General features: G+C 55.0%; 2 protein-coding genes across 5 annotated transcripts; one reads left to right on the forward strand and one right to left on the reverse strand.

The window, feature by feature from the left end:
• Window positions 1-626: 626 nt before the first annotated feature.
• Window positions 627-18,459, forward strand: GMEB2 (glucocorticoid modulatory element binding protein 2). Of its 4 annotated transcripts, none has more exons than XM_070381415.1 (11): window positions 627-783; window positions 6,541-6,643; window positions 7,186-7,350; window positions 7,651-7,748; window positions 8,304-8,431; window positions 12,130-12,233; window positions 12,538-12,695; window positions 14,542-14,613; window positions 14,880-15,017; window positions 15,323-15,472; window positions 15,862-18,459. In XM_070381415.1, the coding sequence occupies exons 3-11, from the start codon at window positions 7,220-7,222 to the stop codon at window positions 16,518-16,520; spliced, it is 1,638 nt and encodes a 545-aa protein (XP_070237516.1). In that variant the 5' UTR covers window positions 627-783; window positions 6,541-6,643; window positions 7,186-7,219; the 3' UTR covers window positions 16,521-18,459. The 4 variants fall into 4 exon arrangements, with proteins under 4 accessions (XP_070237516.1, XP_070237518.1, XP_070237517.1 ...); XM_070381417.1 differs by having other exon boundaries at window positions 15,323-15,445; XM_070381416.1 differs by lacking the exon at window positions 6,541-6,643 and having other exon boundaries at window positions 630-783.
• A 2,732-nt stretch (window positions 18,460-21,191) lies between these two features.
• Window positions 21,192-23,784, reverse strand: FNDC11 (fibronectin type III domain containing 11). Its single transcript, XM_070382084.1, has one exon. It carries the CDS (start codon window positions 22,439-22,441, stop codon window positions 21,440-21,442), a length of 1,002 nt encoding a protein of 333 aa, XP_070238185.1. The 5' UTR covers window positions 22,442-23,784; the 3' UTR covers window positions 21,192-21,439.
• Window positions 23,785-24,820: the final 1,036 nt, after the last annotated feature.

The following is a 24,820-nucleotide window of genomic DNA, read 5'->3' on the forward strand; positions in this document are numbered from 1 at the left end:
TTATACTCCAGCCAGTTACTGTAACTTTAAGAGTTTTCACAGCGATCCTAATCCTACTTCAGGATGTCTTTCGTGGCTCTGTGATAGCGGAGGAACTGGATTTTAACTTCAGTTAACGCAAATTAAGATGAGCAAACGCGGTCAGTGACTACAGCATAGGACAGCGCGGTTGGGGGTCGACACAGGAACACTGGGTGGCGCCTCGCCGAACCAGAAGTCTTTATGGCTTACTATAATACAAAAATAAAACATGATAATCGCAGGATTCGGATAATTCGCAGCCCTCTCACCTGCCTGCCTCTGAAGAGACCCTTTCACACACAGGCAAGTCACTCACATTTCTCGCCAACCCTAAACGAGTCTTCCTACGCACCCCTTCCGGGGTCTTGTTTCCCTCCGTGCCAGGCAGGTGAGCCAGTGGGCGGAGGGGACGGGGGGGGTGGGCAGCATGACCCGCAGCCCCAGGAAAGGGCAGGTACATCCACCTCCGGTCCAACCCACACCCAAGCGCACGCGCGCCCGGCCTCGCCGGGCCTTATTTCTCGGCACCGCCCGCTTCCACGCCTAGCGCCAAATAAGTCCCCGGGCTCGCCCTTGCCCGTGCGTGCGCGGCCCCGCCGCCTGCGTCACTAGGAAGCGCGCGCCCGGGCCGCCGCCGCCGCCGCCGCCGCCGAATCCCCAACAAGGAGCGGAGCCCGAGGCCGCCGCCGCCGCCCGCCTGCCGCCGCCGCCCGCCACCCCCGCCCGCCCGTCGGCGCCCGCGCAGGCCCGGCCGCGGCTCAGGTAAGCGCCCGCCGCCCCCCCGCGGCGAGGCCTCTCGCTCCGCCGCGCGCCGCCGTCCAGTCAGGGGTCCCTGCGGAGCGTCAGGACGTTACGGCGGGGGGAGGGGAGCGGGGGAGGGGCGGCGGCGCGCGGCGGGCGTCACGGGCGTCACGGGTCCGCGTCAGGCGCGTCGGCGGCGGCGCGGCCTCCATCTTGCCGGAAGGCGGCGGGCGGCGGGCGCTAGGGAGGGCTTTGGGTGGGGGCCGCGTGGATTGCCCCGTTTCCGTGGGAGCCTCGTGGATACTCCCCTTGCTGTGGGGCTCCCGGGGATGCCCCCTCACCCCGTGGGGGCCGTGTGGATATCCCTCTCTTTACTGGGGGTCGCGGGGTAATCCCCGCTTCCCATGAGGGCCTCATGGATAACCCTCTACCCTTGGGGCCACGTTGATACGTCCCTTTCTGTGGGGGCCTTATGCCTGCAGAACACTTGGTGAGAACCAGAGCCACGTGAACCTCTTGGTAGGGGTCCATTGCCAATAATGACCTGTTACATACTTGCCTAACTTTGTTATTTACTTAGTTTTCTTCCAGACAGCCAAGATTATCTTTCTTTGCTAACACTTCAAATACAAATTTCAGTTACATCAGTCTTTTTTTTCATTAAAAAAAAAAAAACTGTGCATAACAAGTATACAACTTTATGAGTTTCATGTACGCCTGTGAAACTATGATCTATGCCATTAAATTGTCAGTCACCAAAAATTTTTTGCTCTCATTATTACTTTGTGGTAGGAACGCTTAAGTAGCAAAAATTTAAGTATACAATATTGTTAACTAGGCACTATGCAGTATCTCAGGACTTCCCTGGTGGCTCAGATGATAAAGCGTCTGCCTACAATGTGGGAGACCCGGGTTCAATCCCTGGGTGGGGAAGATCTGGAGAAGGAAACGGCAACCCACTCCAGCATTCTTGCCCGGAAAATCCCATGGACGGAGGAGTCTGGTAGGTTACAGTCCATTGGGCTGCAAAGAGTTGGACACGACTGAGCGACTTCACTTCATGCAGTATCTCAGACCTCCAGGATTTACTCATTTTGTGTATCTGAAGCTTCGTACTCTGTCCTGGTCCCTCTTCACCAAATGCTTGGAACTGTCATTCCACACTCTGCTTCTCTAAGTTTGACTGTTTTAGACTCCTCATATAAGTGGTGGTTGTTGTTTAGTCACTAAGTCGTGTTGGATTCTTTTGTGACCCCATGGACTGTAGCACTCCAGTCTCCTCTATCCAGGGGATTTTCCTGGAAGTGGTATCATGCAGTATTTTGTCCTGTGTCAGGCTTATTTCACATAGAATAATGTCCTCCACATTCATCCATGTTGGCACAAATGGCAGAATTTCCTTTTTTTTTTTTTTTTTAAAGGTTAAGTTATATTCCATTATGTGTGTATACCAAACTTTTATCCATTTATCTGTCAATGGACATTGAGGTTACTCCTGTATCTTAACTGTGGTAAATAATGCTTTAGTGAACAAGGGGTGCAGGTGTCTCTTGGAGATCCTGATTTATGTTCTTTCATATATACACCCAGAAGTGGGGTTGCTGATCATATGACAGTTCTATTTTTAATCTTTTGAGGAACCTGGTACTGTTTTCATAGTGGCTGCACAATTTACATTCCCACCAACCATGCACAACCGAGTACAACAGTGTGCACCAGTCTGTTTAGGATAAAACCAAGTGGATTAAATAAATCCCCAGTGTAACAAGATACATTAAGCAGACTGGTCAGAAATTACTTCTTTGTAGGAAGTATCTTAAGACTTTGGGAAGACATACTGGACAGGGGAGAAACTTATACATACAGGTTGCTCACTTAAGAGCCTCATGCCGCCTGGCCACGGTAATGCAGGGTGTGGTCAAGACTGGACAGCTAGTGCTTGTGCCCCCTCACCCTCCAGGAAGGCAGGGCGAGGAAGCCCAGATTCTCAAGGAAAAGCAGGGCTAGAGGGCCACCTCCAGGAATGGCTACTTCTGACATTATTCAAGAGACAATAGAAATCTGGATTTCTAAAATGTGAAGCCTGTAAACTTTGAAAAAGTTGCAACTAATTAAATATTTTGTAACAAGGTGAGGATCAAAGAAACTGTGTCTGTGGACCATTGCTATGTGACCTAGGCCCTCTGCTGTTTCTGGTCGTATTTTTATCAAAGGAAAATATTTGATTTTTTTTAAGGCATGGAAAGCTAGATCTGAGTCTGATGTACTGACTGTGCACTCACACATTTTTTATCTGTTTTTATATATTTATGCCCCAAAATGCTGTTTTAGACATATTTTGTCATGTTTTCTTTACTTCAAAATCAATTGGGAAAGAGGAATTTTGAGAACTTAATATAGTTGCCATTGGAGAGGCAGAAATTCCAGTTTGTGGGTTTTCCCTGTTTAGTGCTCTGTACAGTTTTGAGATGTCGGTGTGGACAGCTACTCTTGGAGGGTGGGCCCTTGCCTTTCTGCAGCTTTGGGGTCAAGTGTGGCTTTTGGGGCTTCTCAGAGCCTACCTGGTGAAAGCAGAGGTGCCTCCATGAGAGCCAAGTACCACAGAACAACATTACTTTCGGGGAAACTTTTTTAAAAAACTTTATTGGGCTATAGCCAATTAAAAAACAAGGTTGTGTTAGTTTCAAGTGATAAGGGCGATCTTAAGTGATTTTTTTTTAAAACCTCGTGACATGTGGGATCTTAATTCCCTGACCAGGGATCAAGACCAGGGATCAAACTCGTGCTGCCTGCAGTGGACGTGTAGAGTCCTAACCAGTGGACCGCCAGGGAAGTCCCTGTACGTGTGACTTTTGAGGAACTACCAGACTGCTTTCCGTGGGGCGTCACCATTTTGTTGGTCTGCCACCAGTGCAGGATGGTTCCAGTCTCTCCATATCCTGACCACACTTAATTTCCGTTTGTTTTAATAACCATCCTGACGGGTATGAAGTGGTATCTTCTTGTGGTTTTCGTGTGCATTTCCCCAATGATTAAGGGTGTTGAGCATCTGTTCCATGGCTGATGGGCTGTTTGCAGATTTCCTTTAGAGAAAAGTCTCCTCCAAATGATACTTGGCCTGTGGTTCCGGTCGTTTTGTTGTCGTTGACTTGCATCCTGGGTGTGAATCCCTTGGTGGACATGTGCTGCGCAGACACTGCCTTCCAGTGTGTAGGTCGCCTTTTCAGTCTCCCAAGAGTGTCCTTTGGTGCACAATAGTTTTTAATTTCAGTGGAGGCAATTGATCTGCTTTTTGTTGCCTGTGCTTTTGGTGTCATATTGCTAGGGAATCCCCTGGCAGTCCAGTGGTTAGGACTCTGTGCTGTCACTGCCGAGTGCCTGGGTTCAGTCTCTGGTCAGGGAAGTAAAATTCCACAAATTGTACCACTGTAGCCAAAAAGTAAAAAGAAAGAAGGATGTCATTACCAAATTTTGTGTCAGGAGGACTTTCCCCTCTGCTTTCTTCTGAGGGTTTTACAGTATAAGCTCTTATGTTTGGATCTTTGATTCGTCTTGTGTTAATTTTTGTCTGTGGTGTAAGTGAAGGTCCAGCCTCATTCTGTTGCCTGCAGAGGTCTGGTTTTCCCAGCTCTGTGTTTCTAAGAGACTGTCCCTGTTCCCCATGGAACGTCTTTCTATGTCCATCTACTGAAGGTCATTTGAGTTGTTTCCAGTTTCTGACAGTCATGAATAAAGCTGTCGTAACATTGTGTGTACAGGTTTCTCTTTCGCAGATACTTAGGAGTGGGTTTGCTGGGTCATGTAGGAGGAGTGTATTTAACTTTATGGAAATGTCCAGACCCTTCTTAGTGTGGCTGCACCACACAGCTGTGTGAGAATTCTAGTTGCTTCACATCCTCCTGGTCTTTGTATCATCAGGTTTTCATTGGTGCTTTTTAAGCTGTTCTAATAGGTGTGCAGTAGTATTCTTGTGGTTTTAGTTTGCATTTTCCTGTGGGTTAATGATGTCGAGCAGCTTTCTGTGTGCTCATTTGGACTTCTCTTTTGCTGAAGTGTCTGTTCACATATTCTGCCTACTTTTAAATTGTGGTGGTGTCGAGTTCTTTCGGTATTCTGCAAGCAAGTTCTTTGTCGGATGTGATTTGCAAGTATTTTCTTCCACCTGTAGCTTGTTATCTTCATTTTCTACTGTCCTCTCCATTCATTCCGTTGTAATGTACATACCTCATTTTGGGGGGGGGTTTATGTTCACAGCACAATTGAACAGGAACCTCCGGAGTTCCCATTTACCCACTCCCCAGCCCCCGTCCCTGTCAGCATCCTCACCAGAGCAGTACGTTTGTTGCAGTCCACAAAGCCCAGGTGACTCATCATCAAGCAGAGTCTGTAGTTTACATTGGGGTCACTTTTGGTGTTGTATGTTTTATATTTTTAAACTAAGACTTAATTTTGGGGACTCCCCTGGTGGTCCAGTAGTTAAGAATCCATCTGGTAGTGCAAGCAACAGATTCAGTCCCTGGTCGGGGAACTAAGATCCCACCTGCCTCCGGGCAACTAAACCTGCGTGCTGCAACTAGAGAGTCTGTGCGTGGCAATGGAAGATCGTGCATGCCGCAGCTGAGACCTGACACAGCTAAATACACAAGAAAAAAGAACTGGAGGGGAAAACTGTTTACTGAGTTTTACCAGATATTTACCACACCGGTTGCCTTCCTCCATTCCTGAAGCTTCAGGCCTCCCTCTGCTGTAATCTCCATCTGTCTGAAGGACCCTGTTAACACTGCTTTTAGAGCAGATCTGCTTGTGGCCAGTTGTCTTAAGTTTCCTTTATCTGAAAGTGTCTCTATTGTGCCTTCGTTTCTGAAGGATCTTCTCCCTGTCACAGAATGCGGGCCTTAGGCTCTTTGCTTTCAGCATGGTAAGGAAGTCCCTGCCTCTGGTTCTGTGGTTCTGGGGAGAGTCCTGAAGGCCTTCAGGTTGCTCTTCTCATGTGGGAAATATGTACCTTTTTATCTGTTTTTGTAACATTCTTACTTTGTCATCCGTTTTCAGCAGTTTGATGGTGCTCTCGGCATAGATTTCCTTGAGTTTATTCTGCTTGAAGTTTGTTGGACTTCTTGAGTGTGTACATTTATATTTTTCACTACCCTTGGGAAGCGTTCAGCTGTTATTTCTTCCGAGTTGTTTTTCAGCACCGCACGGTCTTCTTTCCTCTGGGACTCTGGTGATACAGTTGGCCAACTTCTTTTGTTCTGCATTCCCAGAAGCTCTGTTCATTTTGTTTTCCATCTTCTTTCTGTTGTTCACATTAGATCTTTTGTACTGCTCTATATTTTCATTGTTGTGTCTCTTTCCTCTCTCACCTCCATTCTGATACTGAGCCCACAAGGTGGATTTCTGTTATTATATTGTTTTATTTTCAAATTTCCACTTGGCTGTGACTTTGGTTCCTGTGCCAATCCAGTCAGGACAGCAGGCTCCACTCATGGAGTAGGAGTGCTCGCAGCTCAGGCCACTGGGGGTTCCAGTGGTCACCTCGGACTGGGCTTCTTCGGATTATTTTTGCCCTAATTTTGGTCAGACTTTCCTGCTTCTTTGTGTGGTAGATTATTCTGGATCGTCGTCTAGATCCTTTGAATATTGTAGATCCTGTGGAGGATGGAGCATTTTGTTATAGCAAGAAGTGTACCTGGGCTACGGGTCTGAGCCCCTCCTGTGGGCAGATGTTGTCTTGAGTCAGCTCAGCCTTCAGCCTGTGCCGGGGTCTCTGTCCCTCAGGTGCCATCCGAGGCTGGTCTGAGACCTGGGCAGTGGTCGACCCTGGAGGTTAGTCCTCGAAAGCTTTGGCTGACCGTTTCGGGCCAGGTCTGCATACAGACAGGTGAGGAGTGACCGGGGTCTTCACACGTGGCTGGGGTCAGGCCTTCTCCACCTCCCCACTCTCCGCAGTCTCTTGCTCACTCCAACCCCCAGAGCTGCATTTCTTCCCTTGTTCTGTAACACCTCAGTCCTTGGCCTGCCCTGAGCCAAGCATCAGAGGGTAGAGAGCAGCGGAGCAGTGAGTTACCTCCAGGCCCCCGGAGTTTTCAGTGCCTGCCTGACCGCGACCATCAGAGATTAGAGGGCTGGGGCTCACCAGAGGGCAAAGAGGCAAAGACAAAATAACACCAGGGAGGGTCTCCCAGACCAGAGACAAGGGGTTCCCAAGGGCCTTCTGTGCGAAGCCCTGGATTCTGACGGGGCCTGCCGCCAGAGGCATCCACCTGCATCCTGGCTCTTCCCTAGCGCCGGAGTGTGGCCGTGGGGCTTTCGGGCCTGGTGCAGCTCCACGGTTCTGCCGGGGCTTCCGCCCTGTGCTCACTCCACTGTCAGAAGGTAGCAAGGTCCCCATGCAGACCCTGTGCCTGCCCTGTTGCCCTGCAGGCCCGGGGCCCTGGCGTCTCCTGTCCGCTGAGCCATGGCCACCCCCGATGTGAGTGTCCACATGGAGGAGGTGGTGGTGGTGACGACGCCTGACACGGCGGCGGACGGCAGTGGTGTGGAGGAGGTGAAGACTGTGCTGGTCACCACCAACCTTGCCCCGCACGGGTGAGGATAGGCTCCGGGGGGCGGTGGTGGAGGGGCTCAGGTGAGCTGAGGGCTATGTCTCTTCTCCCGCTGCCGAGGTCATGGCTTCATGTCCCCAAATGCATGGTAACTTCTCCTCTGAAGGGTCAGGCCAGTTGGGAACCAGGTTTTCTAGGTGAAGTGAGGAGAGACGTGTGTGGGGTCAGCGGTGCCATGACCTCTGGCTAGACTGGAAAGCGGGGCAGAAATGGTAGTGGAGCGTGGGGCTGGCTGTTGCAGAGGTGCTGATGTCCCTTCTGTCTCCTTCCCTTTTGTCCCCAGCGGTGACCTGACGGAGGACAACATGGACACGGAAAATGCTGCGGCGGCTGCTGCAGCCGCGTTCACAGCATCCTCACAACTCAAGGAGGCCATGTTAGGTAGGGAGCCTGCCTTCTGGCAGTGGCGCCCGCAGGCCGCTCCAGACAGAAGTGGTTTTGCCTGAGGGGACTGTCCTCCCTTCAGTAAGGGGGCAAAGGTTCCCGAGGCCCTCCTGGGGCTCCTCTCCAGAGATGGGCCTGAGGCACCACGGAGGCCCTGGCTCCAGGGTCCCCAGGTGTGGCGCTGGCCCGTGGCTAGCAGGGAGAGCTCGTTTTGCAGTCCTGGTTAGTGTAGCCGTCTGTGATCAGCAATGCAGACTCTTACCACCTTTGGCCTTTTTCTGTAGCCTGACATTAAAGGCTTCAGAGCTCTTCCAAATATTAAGAATAGGTTTCTCTGTAAGTGTTTGGGTGAAGTTTTATTTCCATCAGTTGGTCTTTACTTTGGGCTGAGGAGAAATGCCCTCTGCCCACCTTCGTCTTGTTTCAGTCTCTCCTGGATTCTGATTTCTCTTTCAAGGTAGTTAACCTTGTACTTTTGCAGGAAATGCTTTGGAGAAGTTGTAACTGATTTTCTGTGTTGCCCCTTTCCCTGTCAACACACCTGGTGAGAAGTGAAGATGGCTGAAGAGGAGGAGAGCCTGGAGGCAGAGATCGTTTACCCCATCACCTGCGGGGACAGCAGGGCCAACCTGATCTGGAGGAAGTTTGTGTGCCCCGGCATCAACGTGAAGTGTGTGCAGGTGAGAGTTCCCATGCAGCCAGGCTTCAGGGAGGGGTTCCCAGGGCTGCAGCTATGAAGCAGACAAAAGGAGACCCCAACTGCAGGGGGTGTGACCCTGGTGGGGAGTTCAGGAAGCAGAAATCCCATGTTTGGGAGAGCAGAGGACAAGGAGGCTTCAGGGACAATCAGGCTATCACCAAGGCATGAGAGAGCCTCAAGGCAGTGAGTTCCATTCCTGGAGTGACTTTGTCAGGCAGTTTAAACAAGGGAGCTGCTTTGCAAAGATTCATTAGCAGCTGTGGGTAAGGTGGACAGGAGAGAGGTCTGCTTTTCCTGCAGCATGGTAGCTTAGGTACCCACTCACCTTGTGCTGAAAACAGCTAAAAATGCCACTTAAGGCATCTAGTAGATGCCTCCTTAAGCTGGCAAAAGAGGAGGAAGTAGGCCCAGGGCCTGAGTAAAGGTGGATTGTAGAGGGCAGCTAACTTTTGCCTGACACTGGTTTCTCAGCCTTATGGGCAGGAGATGAGGAGCCAAAGCCCAGGGCTCTCAGTTGGGGTGTGTTGTTGGGGTAAGGATTGTCCCTGTGATGCTGCTGCTTCCAGAGGTCTCCACCCTCAATGTTGGGGGCTAGAAAACATGCTGATCACTCCCAGCCCCCTACCTCCAGGACAAGGAAAACGCCCCTCCCACATCAGCACTAGGTGGAGTAGGGACCCTCCTGAGGAGTCACGTGTGGCCTGTACAGTGTGAATACCTTTAGCTACGAGTTCAGTTGTCAGATGGTTCCTGGCTCACAGCTCCCCCAGGAATCTGACAAAAACAAATGAGAAATCCTTTTTCAAAGAACTCACCTTTACCTCAGGTTTCAAGTTACTTTGGTAGACAAAGTTCCAAAAAAAGGAGCAGCTCACAGTAACGCAGAACATAACCCTGAGCACACAAGGAAGCAAAGCACCTGAGTGAGTGCACACAGAAATCACAGACAGCAAAATAAGGCCCACAAATACTGCAGGTTGGAATTCTGAGACACGAAATATAAAATAATTATGTTTAATTACTTCAAGAAATAAAGAGACTCAAACACGAATAAAGCGTAAGCAGATATGAAAAAAACTAGAAATGAAAAACAATTAAAATCGAACACTAAGTGGGTGGATTTACAGCTGATTAGACACAGTTGAAGAGATAATTGGTGAACGGGAAGACAGAAGTGAAGAAGTTATCGAGACAACTACCAAGCGAAACGTCACAGGGGAAAGTGGAAGCACGGGAGAGTCTAACATATCTGTCTGACTTCTGAAAGGAGAGAGGGTCTGCGAACTTTCATAACCCAGGAAAGATAGCCACCCGCAGTTCAAGAAACTTGACACATCCGAAACTGAACAAATACATTCAGATTTCACATTTCAAAATCTACACTAGGTGCCAGTGCAAAGGACCTTCCACTGGCTCTGGGACATTTTAGCATCAGAATAATGAATGATGGTCGTGGATTGTAATTCAAGTAAAAATAAGTATCTGCCCGTATTTGTTGCAGTATATTTCATGTCATTTATTTACATCAAACAAGGAAGAGTTAAAACTCTTACACCAACTAACAAACCTAGGTGGGGTACTGGAGCCAGAGCGCCATGAGGAGGTGCTGCATCTAGTCAGGGGAAGCTGGTCTCCAAGTACCCCCATCACTAAGGTGCTGCTTACAGAGGGTGAAGCCTGCAGAGCACCCGCTAAATGAGTGGTGATGTTTGGGCGTCAGTGTTGGGCCAGTCTCCGCCACAGCCTCCTGACGGAATGGGCAGGGGTTCTATGGCATTTCCTGACACAAACGCACAACCTGGTTCTGCTCAGGAAGATATCAGACAGACACAAACTGAGGAATGCTATCTTTGTCTGCAGAAACACAGACCTGCATGCTTCACGGATGGTGAGGTCAGGAAGGCATGTTCAGTCTGAGATGTTCCTCTAGGTTAAGGAGAGGAGAGACAGGGCAGTCAGTACAGTCGGATGGGTGTGAGTGGGACCAGTTAGCCCACCCTGAGTATGGAGCACACCTGCCCCACCAGTAGAGAACCTGGTTCCTCAGAGGGAGGCGGGACAGAAAGGGGTGGCGGGATGTAAGGGAGAGGCAGGCCATCGGTGGTGCTACAGTGTCAGGTGGGGGCAGGGTCAGAGAAAGCATCACATAGTTGGGGGGCACTCTGGGTCCACCATGGACTTCCTGTGCTTGGGGAGTGGCCAGAGAGGGTGCTGACTATCCCTGCCTTCCTGGGCTCAGAGGCAGCTCCCAACCAATCAAGGCAAGGGATAGAGTGGCTTCCTGGCTTGGAGGGACAGTGCACAGGCTCAGGAAATCAGGACAGTCACTTCCATCAAGAGCGCTTCCCAGGCTGGTCACAGGCAGCCTTGGAGAAGGGCACCTTGCAATAGAGAGCCACACACATTTTTTGTTTTCCCGGCATATATAAAAAGTATATTTACGCTGGATTGTGCTCTGTTAGTGGTGTCATAGCGTTGTGTCTAAAAACAATGTACGTGCCTTTAGCTTTATTGCTAAAAATGGTAACCATCATCCGAGCTCTCAGAGTCGTGGTAGCACTGAAGAGCACTGATCACAGATCACCGTAGCTAATGAAAAAGTTTGAAATATTAGGAGAATCACCAGAATGTGGCACAGAGACCTGAATCGAGCAACTGCTGTTGAAAAACAGCACTGATAGCCTTGCTTGAAACAGAGTGTTTGCAAGCCTTCCATTTGTAGAGTATGTACTCTTTGTGAAGTGTGACAGAGCAGGTGTGGCTTGTACGTGAGCTGAGGCAGTTTTACTCCAGTGGCAGGGTAATCTGGGCCCAACCCAACACAGACTGCAGGGCCCCTCAGGGCAGCTGCCCTGGGAGGGGAGGCCCTGCGGAGGGGAGGCCCCGGGGCATCTGGCACCCTGGTCAGGTCCAGCCATGGGTCCAGGCCACGGAGCTTTTGTTTGTGCCTCTGCTGCGACTGTGACACATCCATCCCCTCTGCTTGTGCTCTAAGTAAATGCAGTTGTGCGTTGGTTCTTTGGTTTCAGTGCATGCTTGTTCTATAAGACTGAGTTGGATACTTCACCTTCTCAGGCCACATTTGGGTGAACCTAGCAGACGCACGAGGAGGGAGGGCAGTTTCCTGACTTGAACTGGGCATGTGCTCCTGTGCCGTGAAGGGTGCTGTTAGGGCTGGGCCAGGTGGGCTGAAGGGGTGTTCACAGCTGACCCTGTGATTGTGTCTCTTGTTACTTGATGGGCTGTATGTGAATGTTATTTGTGGAATAAGTTACGTACAGGAAAGTTCTCTGCTTGCTGTCTGGAGGGCGAGAGTGCCCTGTGTTTCAGAGTGGGGTGGGCTCCCTGGGTCCCAGGCACTGGGTATATAGTTGAGGGAGATCACCAAGCACCCAGCTCCCTCCCTGCAAGGGGCAGCACCTGACCATCCACTGGAGCAGGATAGGGCCAGCACCTCACCCAGGCCTTGCTGCTCAAGGATCAGGCGTGGCTCAGCTGGTGGTTCTTCCTCCCACCTCAGTCAAGATTGCCAGTGGCTAAATCCTGAATGTCCGCCTCCACAGTGGCTGCCCTGCCATCCACCCTCTTCCCCAGGCTGGCCCTGGACAGAGGGTCAGGCAAGAGAGAAGGGCATCGGGGAGGCTCCGTCTTGACCCTGCTCTGCTCTTCTGTCCACAGTACGATGAACACGTCATCAGCCCCAAGGAGTTTGTGCACCTAGCCGGCAAGTCCACCCTGAAGGACTGGAAGCGAGCCATCCGAATGAACGGCATCATGCTTAGGTGGACGCAGCAGGGGTGGAGGCGGGGCAGAGGGGGTGGGACCTGCACAGGACTGGCCAGGGACCCTCCATCAGGGAGTACTGTGGCCACTCTCTCAAAGAGGGCCAGCCCTCAGTGCTGACTGAAGTCTCCGGTATAGCTACCTCCCTCTGAGTGCCAGCTGCTGTGGTCGCACTCCTCGTGGACAGAGCCCCACACAGGCATCCCCATGCTGCTGAGAGAGTGGTGCTGGGGTGGAGCACAGGCAGGCCCTGAACCTCCGCAGCCTTGTCACCCCTTGTGACGCCCATCCTCTTCCGTGCAGGAAGATCATGGACTCCGGGGAGCTGGACTTCTACCAGCATGACAGGGTCTGCTCCAACACCTGCCGCAGCACCAAGATCGACCTCTCTGGGGCGCGCGCGTCCCTGGGCAGCCCCACGCCCACCGAGTACATCCCGCTCACGCCGGCCACCGCTGACGGTAGGTACCACATGTTGGGCTCCCTCCGCTGCTGGCTGCTTGCATGGGGCCTCCAGTCAACTTGGCTGTCCCTTCTGGGCCCCAGCGGTTTGCGCCCACCTCCTCCTTCCTCACCGAGGAAATCTAGTTGCATTGCTGTTCTACCCACAGGGAAGAGTGAAGGACTTTATTTTCCTAAGCCGTTCTTATTATAAAATGATGCACAGGTGGAGAAGAGCATGAAGATTAACAGGGCGAGTGTCCAGTGCCCACCTCTGCCTTTGCCCGTTTTGGGGAGCACTCTCTGCCATTGCCCTGGAGCCTCTCCCCTCAGCACCGGTCTGGGCTTGTGTGTGCTCCCTGCCACTTGAGTTGCTGATGTGTTTATAGTACTGTAACTGGTAGAAGGCCTCAGTATTCCCTGGGATTATTTCCAGATGTTTGAGCACAGAGATTTTTTTTAAAACAAGTTGGAATGAAATCAGGTCCCAGTTTCCCTGTTCATGTTGCCCACTGATGACTTGGTGGCACTACCTTTCCCAAGATGGGAATTGGGTTGCCCCTCAGCTGTTGCTCCACTGGTCACTCTGGGCTTGCTGCCATGTGGCCAGGGACTGTCCTCATGCTGACCAGACAGTGGTTGGTTGAGGGGCCTTGTCCTGTACTTGGGAAGCTGGAGGGGAGGCTCAGGGGCAAAGAGAGCTCCTGGAGTTCACCCTGAATAAGTCACTGCACCCTACCTGCCCAGACTGGCAGCCGGCTCAGCTGGGGAGTCCTCTGGGAGATCCAGGAACGTGCAGGCTGCCAGCAGTTGGGGCTGGCCCTTGTTGACTCTTTCCTCATCCAGTGGTCACTGCTTGCAGTTATTGGGTGGTGGCCTGGCCCTGGGACAGCATGACACTGTGAGAGGGGCTGGGTCATGGCAAGGCCCCTGCTCTCCGGAGAAACGGGGACACCACTCCTGGCAGGCCAGTGGCTTCTGTGGGAACAGGACCTCCTCTGGATGGTTGGGTTCACACTCTCTTTGCTTTGTAAAAGGCTGCCACAGTGGCTGGTCTCCAAGAAGGATCTGAACACTGAGCCTCCAGTCAGTGCCATGTCTGGTAAAGGCCACATGGGGTTTGGGATTCAGCTCTTAGAGTTCTGTTGTCTCTAGATGGTTTGGACGATCTGTTGCTTTACTTAAACTTACCTCCGTGGTGGTTTCTTCAGCCAGAGTCCTCAGACCACCAGAGTCACCTATTGTTTAGTTAAAGGTTCTATATCAGTCCAGACTGTGAAAAAGCTATTTCAAGCATCTGATATTCCCCAGCCGATGTATTTGTTGGATGTGGAAAAGGCCGGCCTGAGGCCAGAAAACTCACCTAGAAGTTAGGATGTTGGGCTTGTTCCTAAGCCCCACATGGCCAGATCCAGACCGTGTCCAGGACTCTGAAGACACTAGAGACAGAGGTGAACCAGCCTGGGTGGCTTACACCTCTCAAAGTTCCACCTCTTCTGATTTACAAGAAGGAAACGTGGTAGCTGTTGAGACAGACAACGGTGTCAACGAGACAGAGACTTGAGGGGCTACTGAGAACAGGCCAGGCAGGAAGGCTGGCCTGTGGCCCCTGGCCGGCAGGCATGAAGGCTCGTCATAACTGATAAGGACAGCAGAGTATTGAGGACGTGGGGACAGCTTTGTGGAGACATTTTCTAGCTCCTTCTTTGTCCATGTTTAGCAGTGAATGTATAACGTGTGGATCCTCTGTTGTGCTTATACACGTTAATTAATTTTTTGAAAACGGGGGGTATGAGGGGGGGTACTGTGGTGGGTGGAGTGCTGGCCTGTCACCAGCAAGGCTCACCAAGCTCGTCTTGGTTGCAGTGAATGGGGCTCCTGCGACCATCACCATCGAGACCTGCGAGGACCCAGGGGACTGGACCACAGCCGTTGGAGGTACGGGCCTCCCTGGGCTTCTTGCTGGGGGGTGGGGCTCCCACCTGCTCCTGGTTTCGCCACGGGGACTTGTGGGCTGCAGGGCATTGTCTTGGTGGATGCACAGGGCTGACCCACTGGACTCCCACTTGTGGTTGGGCGGGGGACACTCACACGGCTCCCCCAGAGCTGTGTCCTCCTGGCAGTTCTTTACTCCTCCCTGTGATAGAACCAGAGGGGCTGCCTGTGCAGGACTCCCCATCTCTGAGCCCCTCCTTCCATCTCAGATGATACATTCGCCTTCTGGCGGGGGCTGAAGGACGCAGGCCTGCTGGACGAGGTCATACAGGAGTTCCACCAGGAGCTGGTGGAGACCATGAAGGGCCTGCAGCAGCGGGTGCAGGACCCACCCCTGCAGCTCCGAGGTGAGCAGTCCGTCTGCCCTGGTCCATGGGCCCCCAAGGCCTCTTCTGGCTTGGCGTGGTGGGGATGGCCTCAGGATGCCAGTGAGTGTAGCCTGCTTCTTCTGGCTCTGAGCTGGCCCAGAAGCATTGGCAGGGGTGGTCAGTTACCCTGCTCTCTCTGGATCCCTCCTTGCTGCTGGGAGGAAGCCAAGCCCTAGAATCAGGACCTGCTGCGCCTGGTCCCACACCTCAGCAGGTGGCATGGAGTGCCCCAGACTTGCTATGGGCTGGCTCATTCTCATTGTTTGCCTGCCCTGCCCATGTAGACGCCGTCCTCCTCAACAACATCGTCCAAAATTTTGGCATGCTGGACCTGGTGAAGAAGGTGCTGGCCAGCCACAAGTGTCAGATGGACCGTTCTCGGGAGCAGTATGCCCGCGACCTGGCAGGTACACTGGCCTCGGCTGTGCCCACAGGTGCTTGGGTGTGCGGAAGAGGGCTGGGGTGGGTGACACTGGGGCGGCCCCAGCCAGACCTCCCTGAGATTCACCCTCGACCCCACACTTTGCCTGTGAGGTGGCGCCTTCCCGGGAGGTGTCTGTGGGTGTGTGTGAGGCAGGCTGACTCTGTAACCAGGCAGTTTGCCTGCAGACGTTAGCGTGAGCAGAATATGTGACAGAACAGGGAAGGCTGCTCCAGTCGGGCGGCTCGAGTCAGCTGCTCTCTGCTGCTTCCTCAGAGCAGCGAGTCCCCTGCAAAGAAGGCCCTGTAGACCGCATCCCCACGCGCACGCGAGGTCAGGCCCCAGGCCAGTGCAGGTCCTTGTCTGGCGGTGGTGGGTGGTCTGACGGCCTGTGCCCCGCAGCCCTGGAGCAGCAGTGTGACGAGCACCGCCGGCGGGCCAAGGAGCTCAAGCACAAGTCACAGCACCTCAGCAATGTGCTCATGACGCTCACGCCGGTCTCCCTGCCGCCCCCCGTGAAGCGGCCTCGGCTCGCGAGGGCCACGTCTGGGCCGGCCGCCATCGCCTCGCAGGTGCTCGCCCAGTCTGCCCAGATCGCCCTGACCCCCGGCGTGCCCGTCTCCCAGCTCACCAGTGTGCCGCTGGGCAAAGTGGTGTCCACCCTGCCCTCCCCCGTGCTGGGCAAGGCTGCGCCCCAGGTCGCTCCGGCCAGCTCCCCCGCCTCGCCACTGCTTGGCGGCTACACGGTGCTGGCCTCCTCTGGCACCACCTTCCCCAACACAGTGGAGATCCACCCGGACGCATCCAGCCTCACGGTCCTGAGCACAGCCGCCATGCAGGACGGCAGCACTGTGGTCAAGGTGGTGAGCCCACTGCAGCTGCTCACCCTGCCCGGCCTGGGCCCCACCCTGCAGAACGTGGCCCAGGTATCGCCCGGGGGCAGCACCATCGTGACGGTGCCCACGGGGACTGTCGAGAGTGCCGTGGCTGCCCCGGGACCTGAGGAGCACACGGCCACCATCGAGGTGGCCGCCATGGCGGAGGGCCATGAGCACAAGTAGCAGCCAATGGAAGGTGAGGCCCCACGTGGGCACTAGGCTGGCCACCTCTCCTCAGGCTGTGGGGGCACAGCACCGGTGCCCATGGGCCACGCGGGGCTGCTGAACCAAAGAGAGGAAACGCCAAAACAGACGGAGAAGAGAGGAGAGGCGAGGGACGTGGCAGCAGCCTGGGATGTGGGGCTCTGAGCTCTGAACCTCCTCCCTTGTTTTCTTGGGAAATATATTTTTCCATCTGTTGCTTATTAATACTGTTTACACGTGGGGCCTTGGTGAGGAGCCAGATGGGGGGCCAGGGGCCCAGTGCAGCTGGCGGCAGAGGCAGGGCAGGGGCAGGGCCTCGGCCCGTAACTGGGGAGCCCGTTACTAACACGTGTCTTGGGAACTGTCCCCAAGTGTGGAAACCCATGGATCCTATGGATTTGGTTTCTTCCCACAGTTTTCTGTAGGTTTAGTGTGGCCAGCACTCTGCTCTCCCATCTCTGGCATAAGCATCAGTGGTGCTTCAGGTCTGCACGTGGCACAGGGGCCTCCAGGGCACCCGGGGGTCGGGGTGCTGGCCCTGAGACACCTGCCTGGCCAGAGGGACCCAGGGGTCCAAGCAGCACAGGCCAGAACGCCCCCTACCCCTGCCCGCAGATGCTCAGGGGCCATTGCACATGCTCTGTGGCTGTTTCTAAGTGAACCCTTAGTAGGCTCCAACAAAGAGTCAGATTTATCGTGTTTTCAATCTAAATGAGGCAGAGTGCCTGGGCTCCCTGATCTGCTCTGGGTTCAGAAGTGTCTTGTACACAGGGACAGTTGGGACAGCCCCGGGGGCAAGAGGCGGGTGTGCCCTGTGGCTTTTCCTGGGGAGGACACATGGAGAGAATGACCAGGGCCTGTAGAGGGGTCACTCCATGTCCAGTGGGGACACGCCTCGGGTTGGCGCTCATGGTCTGGTGTTCAACTCTGGGCTCAGCTCCATGCTAGTGGGACCCCCCCTAGAGGTGGGCTGTACCCACTGGCTGACACTGGTGCCGCAAGGCGTCTGGGACCAGCATGGGTGAGGTAGCATCCAGGTGCTCGTGGGGAGGGTGTCTGTGGGCTGGCCAGCCCTCTGCTTTTCTGGTCTTGGACTTGGAAAGACCAGGGAGGGGCTGCTCTGCAGGCCTTGAGCCACTGCAGTGGGGGATACCCACGGCCACCCTGGGCCTCCTGTCCATCTGACACCTGCGGAGACCCAGAGAGAAGCCTCTACCCGCCTCGCACTTTGAAGGGAACCGGGCTCTGTCCATCCATCCTTCCGTCCGTCGGGTCCCCTGGACCCACCTCAGCGCCCTCATTGAGGCTGTTTTGTTTCTGTCATGTCTGGTCGGCTGCCGTTTCGGGTGTGCTGGTTTCAGCACAGTGTCACTTCCTTGTTTGTTAGACGCTCCTCTTCCAGGCGCATCTCTGATGCACACAGTTGAGCCTGTGGACGGGGCACCCCAGCCAGTCCTGCGTCTGGCTCAGGTCATATCAGAACATGTTGCTAGTGAAACTGGGCATCTTGTGCTTGGAACCTTGACCATTCAGACCTGCTACGCCCTGGAAAGGTGCCTCTGCCTGCCGGCCATGGGGCACTGGGTGGAAAGTTCGTTTCAGAGCCATATAAACAGAACCGTGATGGCTGCTCCCAGACATGGTCCCTGGGGGCTGAGCTCCAGGTGTGGGAAGGGGCCCACTGTCCTCCAGGAACCCTCAGCCCAGTGTGGGGATCGGGCCATCTCGCTGTCAGCGCCCCACCCTTCCCCCCACCAGGCATGCGGGGGCTGTCCCAGGCTCGGGCTCCAGGAGGCAGGATTGGATCTGGGGGGCTCGGAGGCAGCCTGGGCAAGGGACACCTCTGAGTTCTACTTTGTACGGTGTTTTGCAAGTATCTGCTTGGTACTTTGATTTCAAATAAAAACATTTTTCATAACCTGTGTCTGTGTCTTGTGATGAAGGGCTGTGAGTGGATGGATTTCCAGCAGGGACCCCTGCACCCAACACCGGGACCAGGCGAGGACCCTGACTCAGGGCGCCTACGACTTTTTCCTTTACAGTTCCAAACTGATAGTGGATCTCAGTTTCCCAACCAGGGGAGAAGTCAGTGCCCCCTGCAGGGGAAGCACAGAGTCAACCACTGGGATGCCAGAGAGGTCCCAAGTTACTGAATTTTAAGATTAAGAAACTACAGTTCTTCCTTAGATTTGTGTACTTTGAATATTTTCTTTCAGCCAACACCTTGCCTTTTCTTTGTTTTCACTGACATCTGTTGAAGAGCAGGCATTTTGGATATTTATGAAATCCAGTTTATTGACTTTTTTAGGGCTTTTCATGTTCTTAAACATTTGCCTACCCCAAGGCTGTGAAGATTTCATCTGTTTTGTAGAAAATATAGTTTAGCTTTGACATTGAGATGATCCTCTTGAGTTAATTTTTGTGAGGGTGAGTCAGGGACTTTGTTTATCTGTCTGAGGACCCTCGGTTGAGAAGGTTGCCCCTTCTGTGTCTTGGCACCCTTTTAAGACGGGTTGACTGCAGGTGCAGGGGTGGTCATCCTGGGACCCCTGTCATCCACCCAGCACCTCTCCTGATGCTGGCAGTGGCTGTGTCCAGGGCTCTACATGTTCTCCAGACAGGAACATCTCCCCAGCAGCCCAGCATCCACCACTCGGGAAACGTTTCATCAGAGACCAATCCCCTCCTAACGCTGTAGGTCCTGCAGACACCCATTGAGCCACGCGGCCAGGAGTGGACCTTCCCTGGTAGGTGGCACACAAGTTGCAGGCAGAAATTCGAGGCCCAGAGGCCAGGAGTGTGGACATAAACCTCTGGTCTCAGGAGTGAGCCTCCCTGTGTGTCCAAGAAGAACATGGGCTCTGGCCATGAGGCCCCAACTGGAACCCCAGTCTTGGCAGACGGTGTGCACTGGCTTTGGTCTCCAGTCTGCATGGTCAGGAGGGATGTGCAGCTGGACTGAGGCACAGCCCATCTGACAGGGTGCACGGGCATCAAGCCTGGCGTGGTAAAGAGGGCTGGGTCAGTTGGGGCTGCAGTCCCTCCAGATCACTGAGGCATGGAGCCAAACCCTCCTCAGCCTGGAATCAGGGAGGGCTTCCAGGAGGAAGAGGCATTGCGTTCCTGAGCACCGCAGTTCCGTAGTCAGGCAACTGCTTGCAGAGGTGGTGTGAGACAGGGTCATGGGCAAAGGGTGGATGGTAGGCCTCACCATGGTGAGGGCTGTGCTTTCAAGTCCCAGGCGCAGTATGAAGCCTGGGGTTGTGAGTGCAGGGCAGCAAACGGATCTAGAGGAGAGAGAAGCTGGCAGAAAGCTGCAGGCACGAGGGGCGGGGCAGACACAGACCTGTGCCCTGACCTCCAGGGCTGCACTGGGAGGGCACTGTGGGTCACTTAAAACCTGGCACCGGCACTGGCACCATGAGGAAGGTGCTAGGAGGGGCCAAGGGAAGGAAGCGTGCACCCCGGAAGGCCTCCATATGTGCCAGGACTCAGAACCCATGCATTCCTCTCTTGGCGAGCCCTCACCCCGGTGTGCTGGGCTCTGGATCAGTATGACCAACATAAACCCCCATCTCGGGTCCCCTGGCTGGCCCCTTTTCCTCTCCCCTCTAGGCTTCTCGTCCCCGTGCCCCACCCTCCACTGCTCTGGATCCCTGGGAGCCTTGGGGTGACTCCATCTGCAGGACACCCAGGAGGGAGTCCCCCTCCCCCTGCCATAGCCACATGATGCCACAGACCACGTGACAGTCTGGCTGAACCCTTGGCTGGCATGCGGCAGCAAGCAGGCGCCTGGAGAGATCTGGGAGGGGAGCCCTAGGTGAAGACACCCCAACCCTGCAGAAGAAGAGGGAGGGTGGTGCTGGGCCCTCTTACTCAGTTGAGGTCCCCTCTCTCACCAAACCGCTTTTCAGTGGGGCAGGGACTCTGTTTCTGACCCCCTTGCCCTGGCTATACCCTATCTTCCCAGGGGCCTGAAGTCTTAGTGACTGCTCTGGTGTGAGCGGTGGGCGACGGAAGGCTGTTTGGCTGTGTACTGGGGGTGGCTCTGGGCCTTTTGCTGTGAACAGTCTTCTTCAGCCATAGCCCGGGTACACGGTGCCGTCCCTCCTGGACCTAAGCAGGGCCAAGTTGCCAGAACAGGTAGCCGCCGGCATCCTCGTCACCTTCACGGAGTGGGTATGTACACAGGCAGCAAGCAAGCTGCTGGCCAAGCTGACCACACTGGCAGGCAAGGGCAGACTCTCTTGGTTGCCCACTGGCCTGGATCTGGGCAGGGCACCCTGCCAGTCTCCCTTGCTAGGATCCTCATCCACCTAAGGATGGGGCTGCAGATGAACTTCAGCTTCTTTTGGGGAGAAGATAATACTTTTATTTTCATTAAAAACAAAATAAAATGTGCTCTTGGCCTTGGGCCCCCTGGCCTTGACAGGCGAGATAGTAATGGGGCCATGACTGCCTCCAATGAGATTTGGGCAGGACATGGGGGTAACCACCCCACTTGGGGAACCCCAGCCTAGGAGGCAAGAAAGGTGGCCAGAGTCTGTGCCCAGGTCACATGGCTGCTCACTGTGATGGGAAGGAGCTGGGGGCACGTCGAGGGGCTGGGGCAGAGGTGCCAGAGCCTTGGAGCTGTTCTCACCACTGATGGTGGCAGCCACGTGCCAGGCAAGCTGAGGCTTCTTGTTACAGGGGTCAGTGTCCTGCAAAGGCCAGCCTGGGGCTCCCCGCCGGAAAAGAGAGCAGGAGCTGGAGGGGGCGGGACTCATGGGTGGACTGTGCTGAGTCAGGAAAAAACACTTGTGGCTGCCGCCACTTCTAAAACATAAGTAAGTCTGTTTCTTTAATTGTGTATGTGTGTTTATACTCCTCTTTATTAGTGGATAAATACTAGAAAATCATCTCTCGGAAGGTGTGGTCAGGGACAGGCCTAGCTTGCCCAGCCTACTGGGGGCGAGCCCTTCAGGGGGCCCTGGCCGGGTGTGCAGGGTGAGGCTGTCCCTCCAGGGCTCATACACCAGAGTGTAGCTCTCCGCCCTCTTGACAGTGAACTTGTAGGCACGGTTGGGCAACAGGTTTCGGATGTCAAAGGCGCAGGCGGCCACGGGGATGATGCCACACTGCATGCACTCCTGCTGTGTCCGTGGGTCCAGCAGCTTGTAGCGCAGCTCAAACTGCTCCGGCACAGCCTGCTGGATGGTGACAAACCAGCGCAGGCTGACCCAGTCCTGGTGGGCCACCGACTCCTTGCGGTCAAACATAACGGGCATCTTGGTGCTCAGCATAAGCCGGATGTGGGGAATCTTGGTGGCGCCAATGTCAGACACTAGGCGGTGCTTGACGTGTAGGCGCCCCGGCACCATCATGGCCAGGAAGCTGTCCATGACAGCCGACAGGTCCGCCAGGCGCTGCTCCACGAGCCCCCAGCCTGCCAGGAAGGGCCGAGGGTCTGGCGACTCGAGCAGGGCATCCAGCTCGGAGCGGCCATGGTCCAGCTGCTCCAGCAGGTCCCCAAGCAGCAGGAGCTGGATCTTGGTCTGGGCGGCGCCCACTTTCTTCATGCGCTGGAACTTCCAGGGGTCGATGAGCTGGAACATGGTGGTAGGCAGCACCAGTGGGTTCTGGTCGCCCAGAGCCAGGTGCTTGGGGAGGATCTCGATGTAGTAGGAGCACTTCTTGAGGAGCTCCATGCGGGCGTGGTGGCGCTTGAGCAGGTGGGGGCTCAGGTCTGAGGTCAGGAACTCTTGCAGAGCGTTGCGGCGCTCCACATAGGTTCGCCAAGCCTCGGGCTCCAGCAGCTGCCCATCTTCGGCCTCCTCCACCTCCTCCTGGTCCAGGAAGGACTGGGGACTGTCCAGCTTCATTTTGTCCAGGCCCAGGCCTGTCACCTGGAAGTTCATGGTCTAGGAGCAGGGGACAGAGGGCAGGGCGTGAACGGAATGCTCAGACTGGCCTCTGCAGCCCACCCGGGGCCCACTCAGGGCAGTGTTTGTGTGGTGTGACTTCAGTCCCACTGGCCCCCATGCTAGGCTCTCTGGCCTCCAGGGGTGGGGGTGGGAGCAGGAAGAGGCTCGTGGGGAGGGCTCATCTCTCTGGACAGAGGCTGCTTGGAGGACCAGGTGGGCAGGCTGCAGATCTGGATAAAAGTGGACATTGTAGGGCCGACACTCTACTGATGGTCTTTTGTGATGACACAGGGACAGGGGCATTGGGCCTGTGCTTTGGAAAGTCCAGCCACTGCCTAGCTGTGTAGCCCCATCTGGAATGGGTTACACCGCTCCCCTGGAGCTGTTGACAGGATTCAGAGTGATCCTGTCTGAGCATCACCAAACCCCAGCTGGGGAGCCCACTGTCCTGCAGACCGTCCACACCCCACTGCGGTGCAGAGCAGAGGCCCAGGGCCAGCCCAGAAGGCAAGGTGGCCTCAGCCCTGAGGACCAGTCATGCCAGTTCCTTGTTATGGAGCCCTGCTGTATCTTGGGGCCTCAGGATGTTCCTGAGCCCATAAGAAAAGCCCCTGAACGGTCCCCCTGCTCACAGATGGGGTGCCTGAGCCCAGAACACTTGGTAGCTTGCTCTTAATCCAGGCTTTGAGCCCACTGTAGACCCCAGAATCTATCTCCTTCAGCACCCCTCCTCCACCCAGGTTTCCCTCTGTAGGAGGGTCCAGTGCGCCCCAGAGCTGGGCATAGCTGCGCTCCCAGGCCTGGCAGGTCCTGACTACAAGGCTGGGGCTCCTTGGAGAAAGGGGGTCAGCATTCCTGGCTGCTGTCCCAGGTCCCAGCCACCCCCAAGGACAGCGAGACAGACCCCGTGGTTTCACTGGGAGGTCTGAGGTTGTGCAGCACCCAGAAAGTTGGATGAGTTACAAACGGGAGCTGAGAGGCTGTGTGAAAGGCCCAAGGGGCAGAGTGAGGTTGGGACCCAAGTTGGTCTCCCTCCCCAGATGTCAGGACTTGACCTTCCTGGGACGGAGGCTGCAGACCCAACCCTGGGCACAGCAGCACCAGTGTCTGGGCTGAGGTGCAACAGACCAGGACCAGGATTGCTGGCCTGAGTCCTTCAGTGGCCCAGTAGCCCAAGGCTGGGACAGATTCAAGCCGCCTCTGGAGGGAGCTTTAGCTCCAGGTAGGGCTACAGGTCAGAGGTGCTTCCAGACGGCCCCAGTTTCTCCGTTGAAAAAGCCAGGAGGGGTTGCTGGTAAACTCAGGAAAGAAGCGGCCTGCCCTGGCCCTCTACCCAGACCTACACCCTCCTCTGCCTCCGGGACCCCCTACACTCCCCTGGCCTTGGGCCCACTTCCCCTCAACCGACCCCCACCCGCCTCCGCCTGCCCACCTCCGCCACACTCCCCTCGTCCTTCACCCCCCTCGCCCGCCTCCCGGGGCGCCCACTTGCCCTGCCTCCCGGAGCAGCGCTGCCTACTGTGCACGGAACCAGGGGCGCCTAACCTCGCACCGCGGCGTCCCGCGGGTTGCCATGGGGACCGCGGGTCTTTGTGACGCTCCGCCCAGAGGGCGGGGTGGGCAGAGAGCCTATAGTGTGGGGATGGGGCCCCCTCGACTCGGGAAGATTGCCAGGGCGCGTTCCCGGTCGCGACCCGGAAGCCTCCTGAAGTCAAGGGAGGGCCCTTACCTCCACCCCCTTGCAGGTACCAGCATAGGATGTCTGTCTCTAAATTCCCCTCCCCTGGCAAAGACTCCCTTCCCACGGTGCCCCTCCCCCACTCCTCCTGGTGACCTCACTCATGGGAGGCGGCTTTGCCGGGCTAAGCGCCCATCACCGTGTGGGGGGTGGGGGGGTGCCCTGGGCGCTTAGTCTGTAAGTTGTAGCTGTTGTTATGTCGTTATTTAGGGGTCTGAGAAGCAAGAGTTGAATTATTTGGAAAGGGGATGCTGTCTCAAAGTTGAGGGAGAGGCGGGGAGCTGGAAAGTGGAGAAGGGAATGAAAAGCAGTGAGAGAAAGACCGTCCACCCGTGCGGCCCACCCACAGAGAGTGTGAGGGACAGAGCAGTCTACCCTCCTCTTCTGGGTCAGGCAGATCCTCACCTCTGCCATCTCTGACTTCATCCGTTTTTGTTTTGTTTTGTTTTGTTTTTAATTTCTCGTTCTCAGCTATTTTCTTAAAATTAAACTTTCAATTTTGAGATTCTGCTGCAAGAAATAACACAGAGATCCCAAGTATCCTCTGCCCGTTTCCTGAGGGGACCAACTTGCAGAACTGTCCTACAAGATCACACCACGAGAGTGACCTTGACCGTCAAAATGCAGACTGCCCC

The sequence above is a fragment of the Bos mutus genome, chromosome 13, assembly GCF_027580195.1.
Source record: "Bos mutus isolate GX-2022 chromosome 13, NWIPB_WYAK_1.1, whole genome shotgun sequence".
NCBI lineage: Eukaryota > Metazoa > Chordata > Mammalia > Artiodactyla > Bovidae > Bos > Bos mutus.